The 21605-nt window shown below is 43.9% G+C and overlaps 1 protein-coding gene across 3 annotated transcripts in view; it reads right to left on the bottom strand.

Moving 5' to 3' along the window:
* Positions 1-21605, bottom strand: part of sptlc2a (serine palmitoyltransferase, long chain base subunit 2a) — a 48828-nt gene that overhangs the window by 6790 nt on the left and 20433 nt on the right. For 2 of the 3 annotated variants that reach the window (XM_045718542.2, XM_014196119.3), the window contains exons 8-11: positions 18901-19120; positions 18090-18216; positions 1056-1191; positions 690-819 (exon numbers count right to left, since the gene is read on the bottom strand). In XM_045718542.2, coding sequence (XP_045574498.1) covers positions 690-819; positions 1056-1191; positions 18090-18216; positions 18901-19120 — 613 coding nt within the window. Of the gene's footprint in view, positions 1-14; positions 580-689; positions 820-1055; positions 1192-18089; positions 18217-18900; positions 19121-21605 lie in introns of those variants that run through there. The other variant, XM_082974864.1, reaches the window with a different exon arrangement.

The following is a 21605-nucleotide window of genomic DNA, read 5'->3' as shown; positions in this document are numbered from 1 at the left end:
GAGAGAAAGAGCAGAGAGAGATGACTCAAGTAGCGAAGTAAACTATAAAAACTGGCATTACACACGGCGTATCACATTTAACAAACCAAACATTCAAATACTGGTATAGAAGGTTAAGTAAAAACCTAAACCGGTCCCTGCATCAATACCGGTATATCATAAAATACGGTATACCGCCCAGCCCTAGACTCAATGTGAAAACAGATAACGTCACATCAAAGGGCGGTTTAGGTTCTAGGGGGAGGAGAGGGAGGAGAGAGGGGGTACAGGCCTTTGTGAAAGAGTGAAGAAGTTAAAAGAGGATAAAAAAATAAAAGAGGTGGAGGCAGAGTGAGTGTGCTTTTCAGCAGAGTTAAATGGGGACTCCTGGGAGAGAGAGAGATTAAGAGAGGCTGTTTGATCTAATGCCAGCAATGAGGGGAGGGGAGATCACACTTACATACACCCACCCTTAAGGGGGATGGGGGGTAACCTACCAAGGTAAGTTTTATTTTCTCTATCCACCCCATTTTTCAATCTGGCGACCCCACATGGGGTCCTGTACCCAAGTTTGGGAAACGCTGCACTAGGAAGTGGAAGCTATAGAATGGAAGAAAAAATGGAAGGACACAGGACCATGAGTGTGCGCTCTTTATGTCTTTGGTGTGAAAATGGTAGCCATTTTGTGCCAAGCATGGGGGGATAGTTACCGTGTCGAGCATGTCTTTGGTGTGAGCGGCAGAGATACAGAATCGTGCTCTGGACTCAATGATGGGTGTGGCTGGAAAGCCCACCACCACCACCCCGATGTTCCTCTTCAGCATCTCTCTACCAAACGCCCTGAGAGAAAGAAAGAGAGAGCGAGAGACAGAGAGAGAGAGAGAAGGATAAAGAGAGAGAGAAGCATAAAGAGAGAGTAGGTGCGCCACCAAATATGTATTTAAAGTTTTGAGCCTAAATTGAAAAACAAAACTGCATTCAAGCCACTTGGTTTACTATAAAGCTGAGGAATGGGGCTGGGGAAAGGTAACCTCTCATATTCATAGATTAAACTATGAATGCCAGGGCTGACTCACCCTATCTTGGCCGGCATGTAGAGCATCATGGGAACAACGGGCGAGTCGTTGTTTCCGTAGATGATAAAGCCCATCTCTGTCAGTCTCCGACGGAAATACAAAGTGTTCTCTGCCAACTGCTGCACGCGATCACGACCTGGACACACACACACACACACACACACACACACACACACACACACACACACACACACACACACACACACGTTGGGGTGAATTTTAAAGAATTTAAAAATGAGTAGCTAAAGCCTGAACCTACTCAATTTTGGTTAAAGCTCTAAGTTTACACAGTAACACCCTCCAGTGGTTTGTCCTCTGTCCAGACAGACAGACGATGTTAACCCCGTCTGTCTCTCTGTTACCATCTAGCTGTAGCCTTTATCAGACTCGTAGAGCTCAAGACAGACCCTCATGCCCCAGTCACATACTACAGATCTCTATCTATTCCAACAGAGCATTGGGGCTGCAGGTAGTCTGTCTGTCTGTGTACGCAAGCCTATGTGTGTGTATGTGAAAGGGTCTGTCTGTGTACGCAAGCCTGTGTGTGTGTGTATGTGAAAGGGTCTGTGTGTGTTTCAAGGGCTGAAAGCATTACGAGCCAATTGATCACAACTTGTACATACACATTGGTACACACATCTACATCAGCCTTTGAAAGGAGGTCAACACACTTTCTAACCAAGCTCCTCGCAGTAATATTGAGGGAGAGCAGAATTCCGTCTGTTCCTTTATTGGCTATGAGGCGGACGGAACAGTTTCGGAGGGTCAGCTTGCATTTCTGCACGCCTCGGTTCTCACTTGTCAAATATTCCGCGCATGCTAAGGACTCGGGCCCAGGAATTTCCCCTTCCCTGACGATTCCCCCCTGCTAGTTGCCCCTCTGCCACCGTTGGCCAGATGCGCTAAGCGACACCTTCAAGTCACTTTGCGGTGGCACATTCCTGCCTGGGGTGCCAGGCTGAACAAAACACATCATCCCCAATTGAGAGCTACACAGAGAGTGACACACACACGTCAGGATTGGTTTATGGAATGCTGACGTTTTTGCTGAAACGGGGGGGAGCAGCAATCACTTGAGCGAGAGGAGAAGAGGAAAAGCGACAAGTGTGGGAACGTGACAGGGGATCATTGGACTCGACATGTGTATAACATATGAAAGTTGACTTGATTGGCTGATTAAGGGGGATAGCTCTCTCTCTAACTCCTTCCCCCCAAACATATGTTAACATTGCCAAATCAAGTGATTCACTGGTTGATGGCACACTGTGGTATTTCACCCAATAGATATGGGAATTTATTCAAATTGGGTTTGTTTTTGAATTCTTTGTGGATCTGTGTAACCTGAGGGAAATGTGTCTCTAATATGGTCATACATTTGGCAGGAGGTTAAGAAGTGCAGCTCAGTTTCCACCTCATTTTGTGGGCAAGTGTTGCACATAGCCTGTCTTCTCTTGAGAGCCAGATCTGCCTACGGTGGCCTTTATCAATAGCAAGGCTATGTTCACTGAGTCTGTACATAGTCAAAGCTTTCCTTAAGTTTGGGTCAGTCACAGTGGTCAGGTATTCTGCCACTGTGTACTCTCTGTTTAGGGCCAAATAGCATTCTAGTTTGCTGGTTTTTGGTTAATTCTTTCCAATGTGTCAAGTAATAATATTTTTGTTTTCTCATGATTTGTTTGGGTCCAATTGTGTTGCTGTCCTGGGTCTCTGTGGGGTCTTTGTGATCAGAGCCCCAGGACCAGCTTGCTCTTCTCCAGGTTCATCTCTCTGTAGGTGATGGCTTTGTTATGGAAGGTTTGGGAATTGCTTCCATTTAGGTGGTTGTAGAATTGAACGTCTCTTTCCTGGATTTTGATAATTAGCGGGTACCAGCCTAATTCTGCTCTGCATGCATTATTTGGTGTTTTACGTTGTACACTGAGGATATTTTTGTAGAATTCTGCATGCAGTCTCTTAATTTGGTGTTTGTCCCATTTTGTGAATTGTTGGTTGGTGAGCGGACCCCAGACCTCACAACCATAAAAGGGAAATGGGTTCTAACTGATTCAAGTATTTTTAGCCAGATCCTAATTAGTATGTCAAATGTTATGTTCCTTTGAATGGCATAGAAGGCCCTTCTTGCCTTTTCTCTCAGCTCGTTCACAGCTTTGTGGAAGTTACCTGTGGCACTGATGTTTAGGCTGAGGTATAGTTTGTGTGCGTGCGTGCTCTAGGGCAACGGTGTTTTTGGAACACCTTTATTTTTGTCTTACAGAGATTTACTGTCAGGGCCCAAGTCTGACAGCATATGTGCAGAAGATCTAGGTGCTGCTGTAGGCCCTCCTTGGTTGGTGACAGAAACACCCGATCATCAGCAAACAGTAGACATTTGACTTCAGATTCTAGTAGGGTGAGGCCGGGTGCTGCAGACTGTTTTAGTGCCCGCGCCAATTCGTTGATATATATGTTGAAGAGGGTGAGGCTAAAGCTGCATCCCTGTCTCACCCCACGGCCCTGTGGAAAGAAATGTGTGTTTTTTGCCCATTTTAACCACACACTTGTTGTTTGTGTACATGTATTTTATAAATGTGGTATTTTTTCCCCCCAACATCACTTTCCATAAATTTGTATAGCAGACCCTAATGCCAAATTGAGTCAAAAGCATGAGAAGACTTTGCCTTTGTTTTGATTTGTTTGTTTGTCAATTAGGGTGTGCAGGGTGAATACGTCGTCTGTTGTACGGTAATTTGGTAAAAAGCCAATTTGACATTTGCTCAGTACATTGTTCTCAGTGAGGAAATGAACTAGTCTGCTGTTAATGATAACGCAGAGGATTTTTCCAAGGTTGCTTTGACGCATATCCCACGGTAGTTATTGGGGTCAAATTTGTCTCCACTTTTGTGGATTGGGGTGATCAGTCCTTGGTTCCAAATATTTGGGAAGATGCCAGAGTGAAGGATGATGTTAAAGAGTTTAAGTATAGCCAATTGGAATTTGTGGTCTGTATATTTTATCATTTCATTAAGGATACCATCAACCTCACAGGCCTTTTTGGGTTGGAGGGTTTGTATATTGTCCTGTAGTTCATTCAATGTAATTGGAGGATCCAGTGGGTTCTGGTAGTCTTTAATAGTTGATTCTAAGATTTGCATTTGATCATGTACATTTGTTGGCTGTTTGTTCTTTGTTTGGAGAAGTGGGTTAACCATACATCTCCGTTTTGGATAGATAACTCTGCACACAACCCCCCTGAAAACATATTCCCACCCTTTCGACTCCATCCCCCCCCTCTCTCCCTCTCCTCCGGCTGTTCACACACACTGTGGGAAAGTATATACCCGACAGTGCAGGACTGACAGCATAGTATTATCACTGTGTGTATATATCCATCCTGCAAGGTCAGTCAGCCCATGCATGCCAGAGATGACTTGCACACTGGGCAGAGAGAATCTCTTAGGGCTGTCCCGAATCGATAATGACCTTGATGAAAACAAAATGGCAGCAGGCTGCTTGGTCTGGTTCTGAGTCACTATCCTCTCATCTTCCTAATGGAGCTGTGTGTTGTGTTTCAACTGATACTGGACACTTGGCACTGCCCACCAATACACAAGACTACTGCCACTGCTGAGGGAGAGAGAGTAGAGGGAGGGGAGAGAGAGAGAGGGAGGAGGGGAGAGAGAGAAAGAAAGCGAGAGAAAGGAGGGGAGGGAGAAGGAGGAGAGAGGGAGAGAGAAGGGGGGCGAGAGCGAGGAGGAGAGGGAGAGAGAATGGGAGAAAAATAACACAATTTCTCTAACTCACGTTCACCCTCACACAAGCACATACTCGTTGCCATGTTCTCCAGCCATTTCCCTAATGAACCCAGCCTTTCCCCTCCAGAGCTGTGATCAGCTACATAAACTGTGAGGAGAACAAATGTATTAAGACCCAGAGCAGGGCTGGCCATCTGAAAGCAATAAGGTCTTACAGGGGGAACAGTGTGTGTGTGTGTGGAGTGGACGCTGACTTCAAGCTCTTCAGTCAGAGTGTTCTCTCTCCAGGGGGATGGGGTGCAGGGCTCTCCAAAGAAAATCTTTCTGGGGTACCCTTTCAACAGCTAGTTTCACAACACACACACACGTACGCAGTGGCACGGGCACACACACGTACACATACACACTTAACTCCTTCCAGACACGGGGCAAAAGGATCTGGAGTGAAAGATGGGGGGGTGGAGAGATGAAGGAAGGGGGAGGGGTGGAGGGGGAAAAGGAGAGGGATTGAGGGGGGTGGAGGGGCGAAAGAGCTTCCAGATGTAGGGGCTGTTTCCCTTTCAGATGAAAGTTCCTCCTCACTTCCTTCTCATCTGAGAATGGGGGGGAGAGGAGGAGGAGAGAAGAGGGGGAGGAGGAGAACGAGGGATAAGTACAAAACACCCACAGCGATTTGGAGGTTTCTACACCAGCTTCAGTTCAAGGGCTTCTGACAAGCAGAGATGGTCAGAACACACACACACGTAAGCATTTCGATGAACGATGTATACCATGTGTATCCTGTACATACGACTAATAAAACTTAACACACATCTCTGAGTAGTAGTAGAATAAGAAGCTGGTTTGGAAGCTCTATATGCCAATGTCCATGCAAAAACGGGTTCACACACACACACTTACACACAGCCATGGAAAGATGAACTGCGTTAGAAGACTCTGGATTCTGTATCTAAACCATGCAAAGTAAAGACAAATGCCAGGTAGAGACAGAATGAGGCAAGGACAGTGAGTTAATCACATCTAAATTTAAGACCGTTCAGAGACCAACCTTCTCCAATCTAATGTACAGTTCAATGTCCTGAAGAGACGATGGGACGTCTGACATCACTAACTCTGGACCCCACCTTTTCTCAGGAGTCAGGGGAAGTCAACACCCCCACTCTGAGATGGACGGGCTGGAGTTGGTATGGCCCGTCTCAATGTCAACCAGATATCATGCAAAACCTGTTTCTAGCCCGGATCCATCCAGTCTTAATCCACTCAATCATCCAACTGGATTCAAATCCAGTGAAGACAGATTTTGAATCAAAACAAATGAGTTGAGCAAAAGCTTCTGTAAGTAAGACACATGGTTGTTAGCCATGTTCAGTCCTTGGTAGAGCAGTGGCACAATGTTCATCAAGGCACGAAATTGTCGGCCATGTTCAGAAATACATGCCTCCCTGACATGTACCCTACTGAAGATGGGGGGGAGAGAGACTAGAGTACCATTTCCCATCTATCCGTCGCACTTCCTGCATCTCCGTCTCATTTCCTGTCTGCCTTGGCCGTCACTCCGGATGAGACCCACATGCTCCCAGGCGTGACTGAGACCTCCCAACTTCCCAAACTCACCGGGAAAACCGTAATACCAGCGTGCATTCCCGAATGGGAGTTTTCCCTGCGTGGAAACAGGGATTGTTCCAAAGACTTTCTCCTGGGCTCCAGAGATAATATTTATCCCTTCAACATGTTCTTAGGATTACAGTTTACTCATCATCCTGTGACAACGGCTTTGTAAGCCACTGCGAAGGATAATAACACATCTAACTCAACGGCATCTTGCCTTTTCACTTCAAATCTTATTCACCTGTGAAGCTAACTTGGATCCATCACAGCAGCTTTGTACAAGTGATATACAATATACAAAACATCTTTATAGTATTGCCTGTAGAAGTTGAATACATTATTAGAATTAGTCTATCTGGGTGTGAGGCTTGCTGGCTGGTGCTTTGCAGTAATGGCTCCACCTCTGCTTCTTGTACTGATGAGGGTCTGGTAACAGAGATGCATGTCTCTCTTTCAGTAACATCTTATCCACTTGTTTTGTAGGTCGCAGTGGCTACTTAACCTTTATTTAGGCAGCGAGTCCCATTGAGACAACTGTCTCTTTTGCAAGAGAGCCCTGCATGACCAGCAGAAATGACACATTCAAAAATTAGACAACTAATGCTTCAATCAAGGCAGGAGCATGGACAATACAAAAACACTATTATAAAAAAAAGTGGTTTTGTTGGTGAAGAGGTCCTCCAACAATATGAACTACCCGAAAGGCACAAATGCATCCAACTGTAGGGTATTCCGAAGATTGAACAAATACATAGCTTATGGAACAATAAGAAACTATTGTGCTACACCATGTCCTAATGAACACTGCCCTGGTCTGTGGTCCTGATAAGGCCTGGGCTATCCGTGAAGAATGACTGGGCTTGGCTCATAGATCTGAGAGGGTGTTTTTACACCCCATTTAAAGGCCACTTTACAGGCCTGTAACTCCAGGGGTTATAGCTCTACTGTACTAGTGCCTGGCTAGGCATGCTGTATAAATTACACTGGATGAAAAGAACCAAATCACACCATAGACTGAGTATATATATATACTGTGTGTGTGTGTGTGTATAAAAAAAGCCCCGTTCCCACATAGTGTAGGATTAATTATCTGTGGTACACAGAGGAGAGAGACGTGCTTTGAAGGTCTTTTGATGGTTTTCCCATGAACTTCATCTCAGTGTTTTATCTGTGGACACTGGAAGGTTGAGTGAGAACCAAGCATGGATGGTTTTAACATCACCTCTAAAAGGCCAAGACGCAGTCTGAAAAACAACACAGAGGACGAGAACAGAGGAGAATGTTGAGGCTGATACATGGGTAGTGAGACTACGTGGTCATCTGTGACATCCACTCATATGCACTGTGAACTGTGAACAAACATGGCCACATCCTAACTTGAGATACGTGTATGTGACTAATTCTCACGCAAATCCTACACTTATCAATGCATGATCATTTCTGTGAAAGGTCAAGTTACACGCACACCTCTCTATTTCAGATTCTGCTCTAAGAGTGGTGACATCAAGGGGGAGGGGGCAAGCGTCCCCCTCTAGCCCATTGAAGGACCACCCTGATGGGGGTTTAGAGGGTGTCGGTCCCCCTGGGGAACCACAGGATATCCGGCCACCTATATACGACCTCCAACTGAAAAAAATGTACATTGTGCATCCCGCACGCACACACACAATTATATAAATGCACACACTCATGCAGGCATGCACACACACACACACACACACACACACACAGACCCCTCCCCCAATTTGATTGCTTTTCCAGTCATGACCCAGTTCACACACACAGCGATCATTAAAAATGCCAATTAGCACGCCACTATGCTAAACACATGACTGACTGTCACTGTGGCCACAACATCACAATTTTGCAATATACACTGATGTCATTGACAGATTCAAGGTATGGTCAGCTCAGTGGTCAATCAAAGGGAAAGGCGGGGAGGACAGCTTAGTTGTCACACAAAGTAAGTGAGAGGCGAGGAAAAGAGCCAGGTATGCCAATGTGTCCTTCAACAGGTGTTTGACATCTTTGGAGCAGCTCTCTATATACAGTGAATGAAGGGTGGAAAAAAGGAGGAGAGAGGATCTAGGATGAGTAGTCAACCTCCTGAGGCTGCAGAAAGGGTAGGATGTCTTTGTCTGGCAGGAGTATGTGTATCAGATGTGGTGAGATGTGGACAACCTTGAACAAGGCTATGTTACAGAAACACAGTCACTGAACGTACGCTCGAATGTGCATGCGCGCACACACACACCATGGTTTCCGTCAATAAATTTAAAAAAATCCCATTGCAAAATAAAGTTTTTTATTAATTGATGGAAATACCAGTCGATGGAAATAAATTTGACCGTCATGTTTATCGGTCTATAGGAACATTTGCATAATTAAAAACAAAATTGGCCTGGTTGTATTTTTGTTAGTCGTCATGCATCTTATTTATCCAACACAACTACACGTGCACAGCATACAGACTATTTTGAGTGGGATTTCTCCTGCTGCTCCTCAGCTGGTTGCAGCTGGAGTAAAACATGTGCTTTAAGAAGACCATTCATTCACTGAGCAACGATTCTAAATGCAATCGCGTGTTACAAACTGTTTTGGTGAACGACAGAAAATAGCTACTATTTTTATTTCTCAACTCTTAATTGAAGTGTTCCTCCCATTCAAGTGCAGGCAACAGTCTATCAGCGCGTCACCCACCACTTTACAACGTGAGCTGGAGGCAGAACGCATTTTGAAAACATACTTAATTGTTTGAAACCTGTATGTTTTACCTCATATCATGAGGCATGTCTCACCTTGGTTCAAAGTAGCCTATAGGTAAAATCCGACCATGGAAACGTGGAGGCAATTATTTTATAAAGACTTCATAGGTGGCGCATACCATCTTAACATTTCTACTGTTCAGGGTGTCAGTTATGATTTTCATATGTGCAACAGTTTACTGTGAGGAACTATAGTTTTAATATATTATCATTCACAATGGATGTAAAAAACAAAACAAAAAAACAACAAAAAACACCTTTCAACATTTCTGAGCAGCAGGCCAGGTACTTCTATGCGTGCTCAGGCTCACTCCTTCAACATTATCAGGACAGAGAAACCAGACCCATGCTCAATGTTCACATGGAGCACTCCAAACAAAAGACAATGAAAACATTTACAAACTTCATAGATGGTTACTCTGCAAATGACGTTTCCACTCTGAGAACGAGAAAGGTAAATGACTGTAATTAATACATGCATTCAAATAAATTAAACGTAACCAAATGACAGGGATTAACGGTACATTTACTACTGGTGACATACGTAATGGGGAATTGATTAAAAAAAAGAATAATCAACGGTAAAACAATTCACACAAGGAAACAATGAATGCGCAAGAATTGGCAGGAGACAGCTGAGCCATTCTGGAGAGAGACTCGCCTACAGTGCATTCGGAAAGTATTCAGACCACTTGACATTTTCCACATTTTGTTAAATTTCAGTCTTATTCTAAAATGGATTAAATATTTTTCTTTCTTCATCAATCTACACACTACCCCATGACAAAATGAAAACAGTGTTTAGAAATTTTTGCTAATGTATAAACAAAAAAACAGAAATACCTTATTTACATAAGTATTCAGACACTTTGCAATGAGACTTGAAATTGAACACAGGTGCATCCTGTTTCCATTGATCATCCTTGAGATGTTTCTACAACTTGATTAGAGTACACCTGTGGTAAATTCAATTGATTGGACATGATTTGGAAAGGCACACACCTGTCTATATAAGGTCCCACAGTTGACAGTGCATGTCAGAGCAAAAACCAAGCCATGAGGTCAAAGGAATTGTCCGTAGAGTTCCGAGAAAGGATTGTGTCGAGGCACAGATCTGGGGAAGGGTACCAAAACATTTCTGCAGCATTGAAGGTCCCCAACAACACAGTGGCCTCCATTCTTAAATGAAAAAAGTTTGGAACCACCAAGACTCTTCCTAGAGCTGGCCACCCAGCCAAACTGAGCAATCGGGGGAGAAGGGCCTTGGTCAGGGTGGTGACCAAGAACCCGATGGTCACTCTGACAGAGCTCCAGAGTTCCTCTGTGGAGATGGGAGAACCTTCCAGAAAGCCAACTATCTCTGCAGCACTCCGCCAATCAGGCCTTTATGGTAAAGTGGCCAGACAAAGCCCCTCTTCAGTAAAAAGGCTCATGACAGCCCTCTTGGAGTTTGCCAAAAGGCACCTAAAGACTCAGACCATGATAAATAAGATTATCTGGTCTGATGAAACCAAGATTGAACTCTTTGGCCTGAATGGCAAGTGTGAAGTCTGGAGGAAACCTGGCACCATCCCTACGGTGAAGCCTGGTGGTGGCAGCATCATGCTGTGGGGATATTATTCAGCAGCAGAGACTGTGAGACTAGTCAGGATCGAGGGGAACGGACCAAAGTACAAAGAGATACTTGATAAACCTGCTCCAGAGCAGTCAGGACCTCAAGACTGGGGCGAAGGTTCACCTTCCGCCAAGACAACGCAGGAGTGGCTTCGGGACAAGTCTCTGAATGTCCTTGAGTGGCCCAGCCAGAGCCTGGACTTGAATCCAATCGAACATCTCTGGAGAGACCTGAAAATAACTGTGCAACGACGCTCTCCATACAACCTGACAGAGCTTGAGAGGATCTGCAGAGAAAAATGGGAGAAACTCCCCAAATACAGATGTGCCAAGCTTGTAGCGTCATATCTAATAAAGACTTAAGTCTGTAATGCCAAAGGTGCTTCAACAAAGTACTGAGTAAAGGGTCTGAACTTAAGTAAATGTCATATTTCTGATTTTATTTTTTATACATTTGCAAAAATGTCTAAAACCTATTATTGATTTGGCATTATGGGGTATTGTGTGTATATTTTTGAATAAGGCTGTAACATAACAAAATGTGGAAAAAGTCAAGGGGTCTGAATACTTTGCGAATGCATTGCATACCTTTGCCAAACACCCCTCCCCTTCTTCATTTCTCAACATTTTAAATTATACTCAAGACAGACACATTATCTTCAGACATATTTTAGACGGTTTTCACTGACGGCTTGTGATTTGAAACAATCCACAGAAATTTGATCCTTGACTCCTCTGTGGCTAAGACATGCTTTCTGGGGATTTATTTTGAATTATATTATTTATTTCTGTTTGAACAGGAGTAATTATACAGATACACTGCTCAAAAAAATAAAGGGAACACTAAAATAACACATTCTAGATCTGAATGAATGAAATAATCTTATTAAATACTTTTTTCTTTACATAGTTGAATGTGCTGACAACAAAATCACAAAAATAATCAATGGAAATCCAATTTATCAACCCATGGAGATCTGGATTTGGAGTCACACTCAAAATTAAAGTGGAAAACCACACTACAGGCTGATCCAACTTTGATGTAATGTCCTTAAAACAAGTCACAATGAGGCTCAGTAGTGTGTGTGGCCTCCACGTGCCTGTATGACCTCCCTACAACGCCTGGGCATGCTCCTGATGAGGTGGCGGATGGTCTCCTGAGGGATCTCCTCCCAGACCTGGACTAAAGCATCCGCCAACTCCTGGACGGTCTGTGGTGCAACGTGGCGTTGGTGGATGGAGCGAGACATGATGTCCCAGATGTGCTCAATTTGATTCAGGTCTGGGGAACGGGCGGGCCAGTCCATAGCATCAATGCCTTCCTCTTGCAGGAACTGCTGACACACTCCAGCCACATGAGGTCTAGCATTGTCTTGCATTAGGAGGAACCCAGGGCCAACCGCACCAGCATATGGTCTCACAAGGGGTCTGAGTATCTCATCTGGGTACCTAATGGCAGTCAGGCTACCTCTGGCGAGCACATGGAGGGCTGTGCGGCCCCCCAAAGAAATGCCACCCCACACCATGACTGACCCACCACCAAATCGGTCATGCTGGAGGATGTTGCAGGCAGCAGAACGTTCTCCACGGCGTCTCCAGACACTGTCACGTCTGTCACATGTGCTCAGTGTGAACCTGCTTTCATCTGTGAAGAGCACAGGGCGCCAGTGGCGAATTTGCCAATCTTGGTGTTCTCTGGCAAATGCCAAACGTCCTGCACGGTGTTGGGCTGTAAGCACAACCCTCACCTGTGGACGTCGGGCCCTCATACCACCCTCATGGAGTCTGTTTCTGACTGTTTGAGCAGACACATGCACATTTGTGGCCTGCTGGAGGTCATTTTGCAGGACTCTGGCAGTGCTCCTCCTTGCACAAAGGCGGAGGTAGCGGTCCTGCTGCTGGGTTGTTGCCCTCCTACGGCCTCCTCCACGTCTCCTGATGTACTGGCCTGTCTCCTGGTAGCGCCTCCATGCTCTGGACACTACGCTGACAGACACAGCAAACCTTCTTGCCACAGCTCGCATTGATGTGCCATCCTGGATGAGCTGCACTACCTGAGCCACTTGTGTGGGTTGTAGACTCCGTCTCATGCTACCACTAGAGTGAAAGCACCGCCAGCATTCAAAAGTGACCAAAACATCAGCCAGGAAGCATAGGAACTGAGAAGTGGTCTGTGGTCACCACCTGCAGAACCACTCCTTTATTGGGGGTGTCTTGCTAATTGCCTATAATTTCCACCTGTTGTCTATTCCATTTGCACAACAGCATGTGAAATTTATTGTCAATCAGTGTTGCTTCCTAAGTGGACAGTTTATTTTCACAGAAGTGTGATTGTCTTGGAGTTACATTGTGTTGTTTAAGTGTTCCCTTTATTTTTTTGAGCAGTGTATATCCAAATGTATTTCCATCTGTCACATATGGAACCGTTATCAGGTGCTCTGTTTAGAATGGTGTTTTCCCAGGTGCTCTGTTTAGAATGTATTTTTCCCCGCAAATTGCCTCTTTGCAAATGTTTGAAAATTACATTTTATTGGCTTCTTCATTACATGAGTTGCCTGTTCTGTTCAGGTGTATTACCATAATCTAAATGTGATATTTTTTATCATTCTGAGCACCGAAGGTGGACGCCCTAATGGGTTATGCACACAATACATATGGGTCCACTACATTTCTCAAATGGACAGTCAATTTAAAATCTTCCCGTTATGTTGTCCGGCTCCACATTTTCCTAGCGGAAACCCGGACACACACACACTTCACCTGGGGCGGACAGGGCAAGAGCAACTATTTGTTGTCGTTGTCCTGCCGTGATTAAGTGGCATGTGTGTGTATGAAAGTGTGCGTAAATGCCCTCGTTCTTGCACGTGTACAAAAGTGTGTGTGTGAGAGAGTTATTTGAGAGGGCCTCACCAAAGGGCCGATCAGTGTGGCCTGCTGGGTAATTGTTGCCATATTGGAGGGGTTGGTCGGGGCTCTGGGTTAGATATTGTACCTGGAAAGACTCTGTGCATCTGTGGAAGCCATCACTCTTATTTAATGAGTGGTGAAAAACACAAGAGGGCAGAAACTAAAAACCTCCCACATGACATTCTTTCCCTCCATCAAAAGCATGAAAGTGAAACAATAGTGATGATTCAAGGTTAGGGTTGACTGTACTGAATGTATTGTACAGAGAGAGGAAAAAGTATGTGAGGACTGTTTTTTTCCCACAATATGTTTAAATTAAAATGATGCAACACTAAGCAGGGACAGAGACAGGAATAAAGTAAGCGAGTGAGTGTGTGGCTGTGTCTGCAGCCATGGCCAGTACTGCAGAGGGGTATACTACAAAGCCAGATGCCTTTGATAAGCAACCAGAAATCACTAGAGATTTACTGGAATATTAAAAAAGCTAAACGTAGATTGTGGAATCAAATCGGACCATTTCAAGCTTCCCTTAAAAAACAAATTTGTACACACACACAAAAGTTTGGACACCTACTTATTCAAGTGTTTTTCTTTATTTGTACTATTTCTACATTGTAGAATAATAGTGAAGACATCAAAACTATGAAATAACTCATGGAATCACGTGTGTTAATCAAAATATATTTTAAATTTGAGATTCCTCAAAGTAGCCACACTTTAACTTGATGACAGCTTGCATACTCTTGGCATTCTCTCAACCAGCTTCACCTGGAATGCTTTTCCAACAGTCTCGAAGGAGTTCTCACATATGCTGAGCACTTGTTGGCTGCTTTTCCTTCAATCTGCGGTCCAACTCATCCCAAACCACCTCAATTGGGATGAGGTCGTGTGATTGTGGAGGCCAGGTCATCTGATGCAGCACTCCATCACTCTCCTTCTAGGTCAAATAGCCCTTACACAGCCTGGAGGTGTGTTTGGTCATTGTCCTGTTGAAAAACAACAGGACAATGGTACTGGTACTGTATATCCAAATATTTATGATAGTTAGCTGGCTAACTCCTTAATCCTGCTTTGTAGTATACCCCTGAAGTAGCTGGACTAACATAAATCAACATCCCTTTACAAGTTTGAAAAACATTTCACATGCCGTCAGAAGTCATCGTTTACTTATTTGGACTCTAAAATGTATTACAAAATGTATCACACACACACACACACACACAATGACAAAACAAAAATAGGTTTTATTTTTTGTGTACAAATGTATTAAAAATAAAAACCCTAAATGTCACGTTTACATAAGTATTCAGACCCTTTACTCAGTACTTTGTTGAGCACCTTTGGCAGCGATTAAAGCTTAGAGTCTTCTTGGGTATGATGCTACAAGCTTGGCACACCTGTATTTGGAGAGTTTCTCCCATTCTTTTCTGCAGATCTTCTCAAGCTCTGTCAGGTTGGATGGGGAGCGTTGCTGCACAGCTATTTTCAGGTCTCCAGAGATTTTCGATCGGGTTCAAGTCTGGGCCACTCAAGGACATTCAGACTTGTCCCGAAGCCACTCCTGCGTTGTCTTGGCTGTGTGCTTAGGGTCGTTGTCTTGTTGGAAGGTGAACCTTCGCCCCAGTCTGAGTGCTCTGTACTTTGTTCTGTTCATCTTTCCCTCAATCCTGACTAGTCTCCCAGTCCCTGACGCTGAAAACCATCCCCACAGGTTTCCTCCAGACGTGACGCTTGGCATTCAGGCCATTCCGTTCAATCTTGGTTTCATCAGACCAGAGAATCTTGTTTCTCATGGTCTGAGTCCTTTAGGTGCCTTTTGGCAAACTCCAAGTGGGCTGTCATGTGTCTTTTACTGAGGAGTGGCTTCTGGTTGTTTTTCTGAAAGGTTCTTGGTCACCTCCCTTACCAAGGCCCTTCTCCCCCGATTGCTCAGTTTTGCAGGGCAGCCAGCTCTAGGAAGAGTCTTGGTGGTTCCAAACTTCTTCCAATAAGAATGATTGAGGCCACTGTGTTCTTGGGGACCTTCAATGCTGCATTAATGTTTTGGTACCTTTCCGTAGATCTGTGCCTTGACACAATCCTGTCTCGGAGCTCTACGGACAATTCCTTTGACCTCATGGCTTGGTTTTTGCTCTGACATGCAGTGCCAACTGTGGGAGCTTTATATAGACAGGTGTGTGCCTTTCCAAATCACGTCCAATCAATTGAATTTACCACAGGTGGACTCCAATCAAGTTGTAGAAACATCTCAAGGATGATCAATGGAAATAGGATGCCCCTGAATTACATTTCGAGTCTCATAGCAAAGGTTTTTTTAAATAAATTTGCAAACATTTCTAAAAACCTAAAAACCTGTTCATCTCGCTAACATTTAGAAGGTGGAGACAGTACAGTTGCATCAAAGCTGGGACCGAGAGACTGAGAAAGAGTTTCTACTATCCAGCCTCCGCCCAGTACCCCGCCGTGAACCTTAGTCACTGTTCTAGCCAGGCTACCACCAGGAACACTACCCTGCACCAAAGAGACTGCTGCCCTATGTAGAGTCATTGAACACTGGTTACTTTAATAATGTTTACATACTGTAATCTAGACTAGTCATGGCTCATCCTATATAACTACTGCTGTAAAGACCTTTTCTATTCATATACTGTCCAACACTCCATTATATTTATATACATTATTAGGGGTGTGACGTTTAAACAAAATTGGGATCGTTAACGTTTAGAAAAAAATCCCTAAGTGAAAAACAGTGCAGTTATCACAAAACTACCACTAACAGGCCCCAATCATCATCATCATAAAGCGTAAAATAAACATTTAACAAATACCTAACGCAACAATGCTGAACGTTAGGAGATCTACAGCTTTCAAATTATTTGCCACGGATATAAAGCACTCCGTAAATCATCCTCGTTAACAGTAAAAAAAAAAAATACAAATATAATGGCAGCGAGTGAGACAGCAGTGAGGTCCTGTATGGCAATACTTAGAGAAGTTAAATGAGAAGGTTGTGAAATGCAAACTCTGCGAGGTGGAATTGAGCTATAGTGGCAGTATAGGTGCAATGCTGAATGGGAGGCACCGTGAGACCCAACCCGTTCCTGCAGCACCGTGAGACCCAACCCATTCCTGGCAGCACCGTGAGACCCAACCCGTTCCTCACTACAAGGGATGGAGTGAGAAAAATCACAGCGCTGATTACAGAAATGATTGCAGTTGATATGCAGCCATTGTCAATGGTAGAAGATGTCGGCTTCAGTGTCGCCCTATTGGCATGTCTAGAACCAGACTACAAGACGCATGTCAAAAAACTGATGGAGAAATTGTGCAATGATTACTCTGCAAGTAGGCCTACAAAGCTCCAGCTCTTGAACAACAAGAACCTAATATTTATAAATTCCATTATTTTACTTTTTAGATTTGTGTATTGTTGTGCATTGTTAGATATTACTGTACTGCACTGTTGGAGCTAGGAATACATGCATTTCACTACACCCGCAATAACTTCTGCTAAATATGTGTATGTGACCAATAAAATGTACAGATTGTTGGATGTCAATGAACCCACTGTCATACATCACTGCAACGACCCATCACGTTAATGAGAAGTGGGACATGAAGTCCCAGGAACTACTGACAATTAAGAACGTGGAGGAGGCACAGAGCAGAGAAACTAAAACGGCATTAACTACCATCGTTGCTGATTGGGTGGGGGACAGTAGTAAGGTGAGCGTACACATACACATATGACTCAGTTACACCAGCTCTGTCAGGAGGAACGGGCCAAATTCACCCAACTTATTGTGGGAAGGTGGTGGAAGGCTACCCGAAACTTTTGACACATTTCATTCCGGTCCCTGACATTGCTCATTCTGATATTTATTAATTTCCTTATTATTATTGATCTTTTCTGGATTGTGTGTGTATTTTTTTATTTATTATTGCTTGGTATTACTGCACTGTTGGAGCTAGAAACACAAGCATTTCGCCGCACCCGCGATAACCTGCAAATCTGTGTGTACACGACCAATAGCCTACTGTATAGTCAGTGTTTACCCAAGCTTGGGTATAGCAAGTACAGTACGTTTCCACCAATATAGAACACTGATTACCTCACACACAGTCAGTAAATCAGAACCCCACTCTGTATCTGTCCAGAAACTAAGTTTGTCTGTTGAGAGCATTCTGCCATGCTCCAGTCTTAAACAAGTTTCTGCCGCCCCCTTGTGGTGAAGCATGGTATGGGCCAACAAACAACACCTCAGTACAAACCACAGAGCAAAAACATCCTCTAACACCTTTTACAGCTCAGTGCAATGTCTTCAAAATGGCATTTCATTGCATCAGTGTGTGTGGGGGAAATATCAGCTTTTCACTCTATCTACTGCGTTTCTACGTGTCGGACTCACCTAGCGTTGTCCCGTCCTCCCCCATAATGCACTTCATAGAAGCGATGATCTGCTCTACGACAGGAGGTGACATGGACGCGGCGTACACCGCACTGTGAGAGTGGGAACGCAGGTACTCCATCAACTCCTAGAATAGAACAGAATAGAATGTTATTGTCGAATAGAATGTTACTGTCAATTCTGAGGTTAGTATATTTGCAACACTAAAAGTATACATTTCTGATTTCACACTTGGCATTAAAGTAGATATCTACATTGTGCGCTGTTGCTCTTCACCCTCCTCTAATGTTGCTGTATTGTTAATATGTCATGTTTTTATATTGATATGGTACATTTACAGTATCTGAAACGTTTTTTTTTTGTAACGTGGTTGAAACGTTTTAGTAACAGTAAAGGACGTTGTGTGATTCTAAACTTGTGCGACTCAAGCTATACTTTTCCTTGTGCGCATGCACGGGCTATAAATGACTTGCACAAAATGGAACATAACATTGCGGATAAAGTTCAGAATGAGACAATTTCATGTGTACAACATCAAAAGACCTGCATCACTATCCTAAGAGCGTTGCCGTTTTGAAAAGGACGTATTGGGGTGTTTTTGGAGCCTTTGTTCATGTTTTATCTGTGTCCCTGCAACTGCTGAATGAGCATGAGGAAGTCTATCGCTGGTGGGGTACGCTTTTAAAATCCAGGTGAAATTGCAACAAAAGTGTCTGGACAGTTCTTTAACATGCCATTTACATCCAAAATACAGATTTGGTTTAAAAAAAAAAAGTGAACTTGTCCATTAAATCAATGTTATCCTCCTCACCTTCCTGCCTCCGATGTAGCCCCCAGCGGCGCCGAAGCTCTTGGTGAACGTCCCCATCATGACGTCCACGTCCCGGGGGTCCAGACCAAAGTAGTCGACTACACCTCGGCCCCCTGGCCCCAAAGCCCCAATACTGTGGGCCTCGTCCAGGTACAGATAGGCCCTGTAGCGCTTCTTCAGAGCTATGACTTCAGGTAGACGTACTATACTGCCTTCCATACTGGGGACAGATGGAAAAGGGGTAGGATGGTGGGTGGGGGTGACAAGAGGGGCAAAAGATGGAGGAGGAAGTATCCCATCTTCACTTCAGGGGACATTTTCTCCCATCACATCGTGTACATTTGACTAATGATAGAGAGAGCACCAGTGTTGGGAGTTCCTGTAGATTCCTTCTTTACAGTGTAAAGTTTAAACAGCCTGGGGTGGTCTAGCAGTCTAAGCTGCTGCCTCTGAAGTATATGTACAATGTTCTGCTGCCAGCAGACCTTCTTGAACATGTGAACTTTCATGTGCCTTAATAACAAACTCATATGTGATCTGTAAAGATGAATACAACATTTTAATTACGAGGCTAGTTCAGCCTAGGAGAAAGCACTGAGCTTGGGAGAAAGACAGGATACTTCCTGGACTGCCATGATTGGCTGAGATAATGGTGGGGCTGTACATGTCGAGAGATGAGTCCTGATTGGTCTGTCATGTCACAGGCTTACATCTATAACAGAATGGGGGCTTCAATGGTCAGTATATAGATCATCTTTGCTGCTGCAGATTTTTGGAAAGATATAGCTATGGGTAGCAGCAAAACTGTTGCCACAGCTCTCAACAACATTGCTGCCCTGAATTGATCTGTTGCTATCGGCAAAGCACAGAGGGGGAAAGTTTAAGTAGAGAGTACTTTTTGGAGGACAATGCCATGCTGACTCGCATGCATTTACAGTGCCTTGCAAAAGTATTCATCCCCTTGGCGATTTTCCTATTTTGTTGCATTACAACCTGTAATTGGATTTGGATTTCATGTAATGGTCATACACAAAATAGTCCAAATTGGTGAAGTGAAAAGAAATAACTTGTTTCAAAAAAATTCAAAAAAAAAAAAAGAAAAGTGCATATGTATTCACCCCCTTTACTATGAAGCCCCTAAATAAGATCTGGTGCAACCAATTACCTCCAGAAGTCACATAATTAGTTAAATAAAGTCCACCTGTGTGCAAGCTAACTCTCACATGATCTGTCACATGATCTCAGTATATATACACACACCTGTTCTGAAAGGCCCCAGAGTTTGCAACACCACTAAGCAAGGGGCACCACCAAGCAAGCGGCACCATGAAGACCAAGGAGCTCTCCAAACAGGTCAGGGACAAAGTTGTGGAGAAGGTCAGATCAGGGTTGGGTTATAAAAAAATATCTGAAACTTTGAACATCCCACGGAGCACCATTAAATCTATTATTAAAAAATTGAAAGAATATGGCACCACAACAAACCTGCCAAGAGAGGGCCGCCCACCGAAACTCACAGACCAGGCAAGGAGGGCATTAATCAGAGAGGCAACAAAGAGACCAAAGACAACCCTGAAGGAGCTGCAAAGCTCCACAGCGGAGATTGGAGTATCTGTCCATATGACCACTTTAAGCCGTACACTCCACAGAGCTGGGCTTTACGGAAGAGTGGCCAGACAAAAAGCCATTGCTTAAAGAAAAAAATAAGAAAACACGTCTGGTGTTCGCCAAAAGGCATGTGGGAAACTCCCCAAACATATGGAAGATGGTACTCTGGTCAGATGAGACTAAAATTGAGCTTTTCGTCCATCAACAAAAACGCTATGTCTGGCGCAAACCCACTACCTCTCATCACCCAGAGAACACCATCCCCACAGTGAAGCATGGTGGTGACAGCATCATGCTGTGGGGATGTTTTTCCATCGGCAGGGACTGGGAAACTGGTCAGAATTTCATGAATGATGGATGGTGCTAAATACAGGGAAAGTCTTGAGGGAAACCAGTTTCAGTCTTCCAGAGATTTGAGACTGGGACGGAGGTTCACCTTCCAGCAGGACAATGACCTTAAGCATACTGCTAAAGCAACACTCGAGTGGTTTAAGGGGAAACATTTAAATGTCTTAGAATGGCCTAGTCAAAGCCCAGCCCTCAATCCAATTGAGAATCTGTGGTATGACTTAAAGATTGCTGTACACCAGTGGAACAGCTTATATAGAGACGTACCCCAAGAGACTTGCAGCTGTAATTGCTGCAAAAGGTAGCTCTACAAAGTATTGATTTTGGGGGGTGAATAGTTACGCACGCTGAAGTTCAGTTTTTTTGTAATTTTTTTGGTCTTATTTCTAGTTTGTTTCACACCAAAAAATATTTTGCATCTTCAAAGTGGTAGTATGTTGTGTAAATCATGTTGTGTATATCAAATGATACAAACCCCCCCCAAAAATCAATTTTAATTCCAGGTTGTAAGGCAATAAAATAGGAAAAATGCCAAGGGGGTGAATACTTTCGCAAGCCACTGTACATCAGAATTTTTAAAGGAGATGGGTGGGGCTAAAGCTTAAGAGGGTGTGAAAGATTCTGAATAGTCGTAAACAAATAACAGCTCTTTGGCAAGTGTGAAAATCTCAGCAAAATCTTTCAAGTTTATCAACTTTCAAAGCAGTATAACTTTCCATGTTTATCCAACTACAGTGTATGATAAACCA

Source organism: Salmo salar, chromosome 01 (genome assembly GCF_965601325.2).
Source record: "Salmo salar chromosome 01, fSalSal1, whole genome shotgun sequence".
In the NCBI taxonomy this organism is placed as follows: Eukaryota; Metazoa; Chordata; class Actinopteri; order Salmoniformes; family Salmonidae; genus Salmo; species Salmo salar.
The sequence above is the reverse complement of the archived record's forward strand: the minus strand, read 5'-3'. Positions and strand labels throughout refer to the sequence as shown.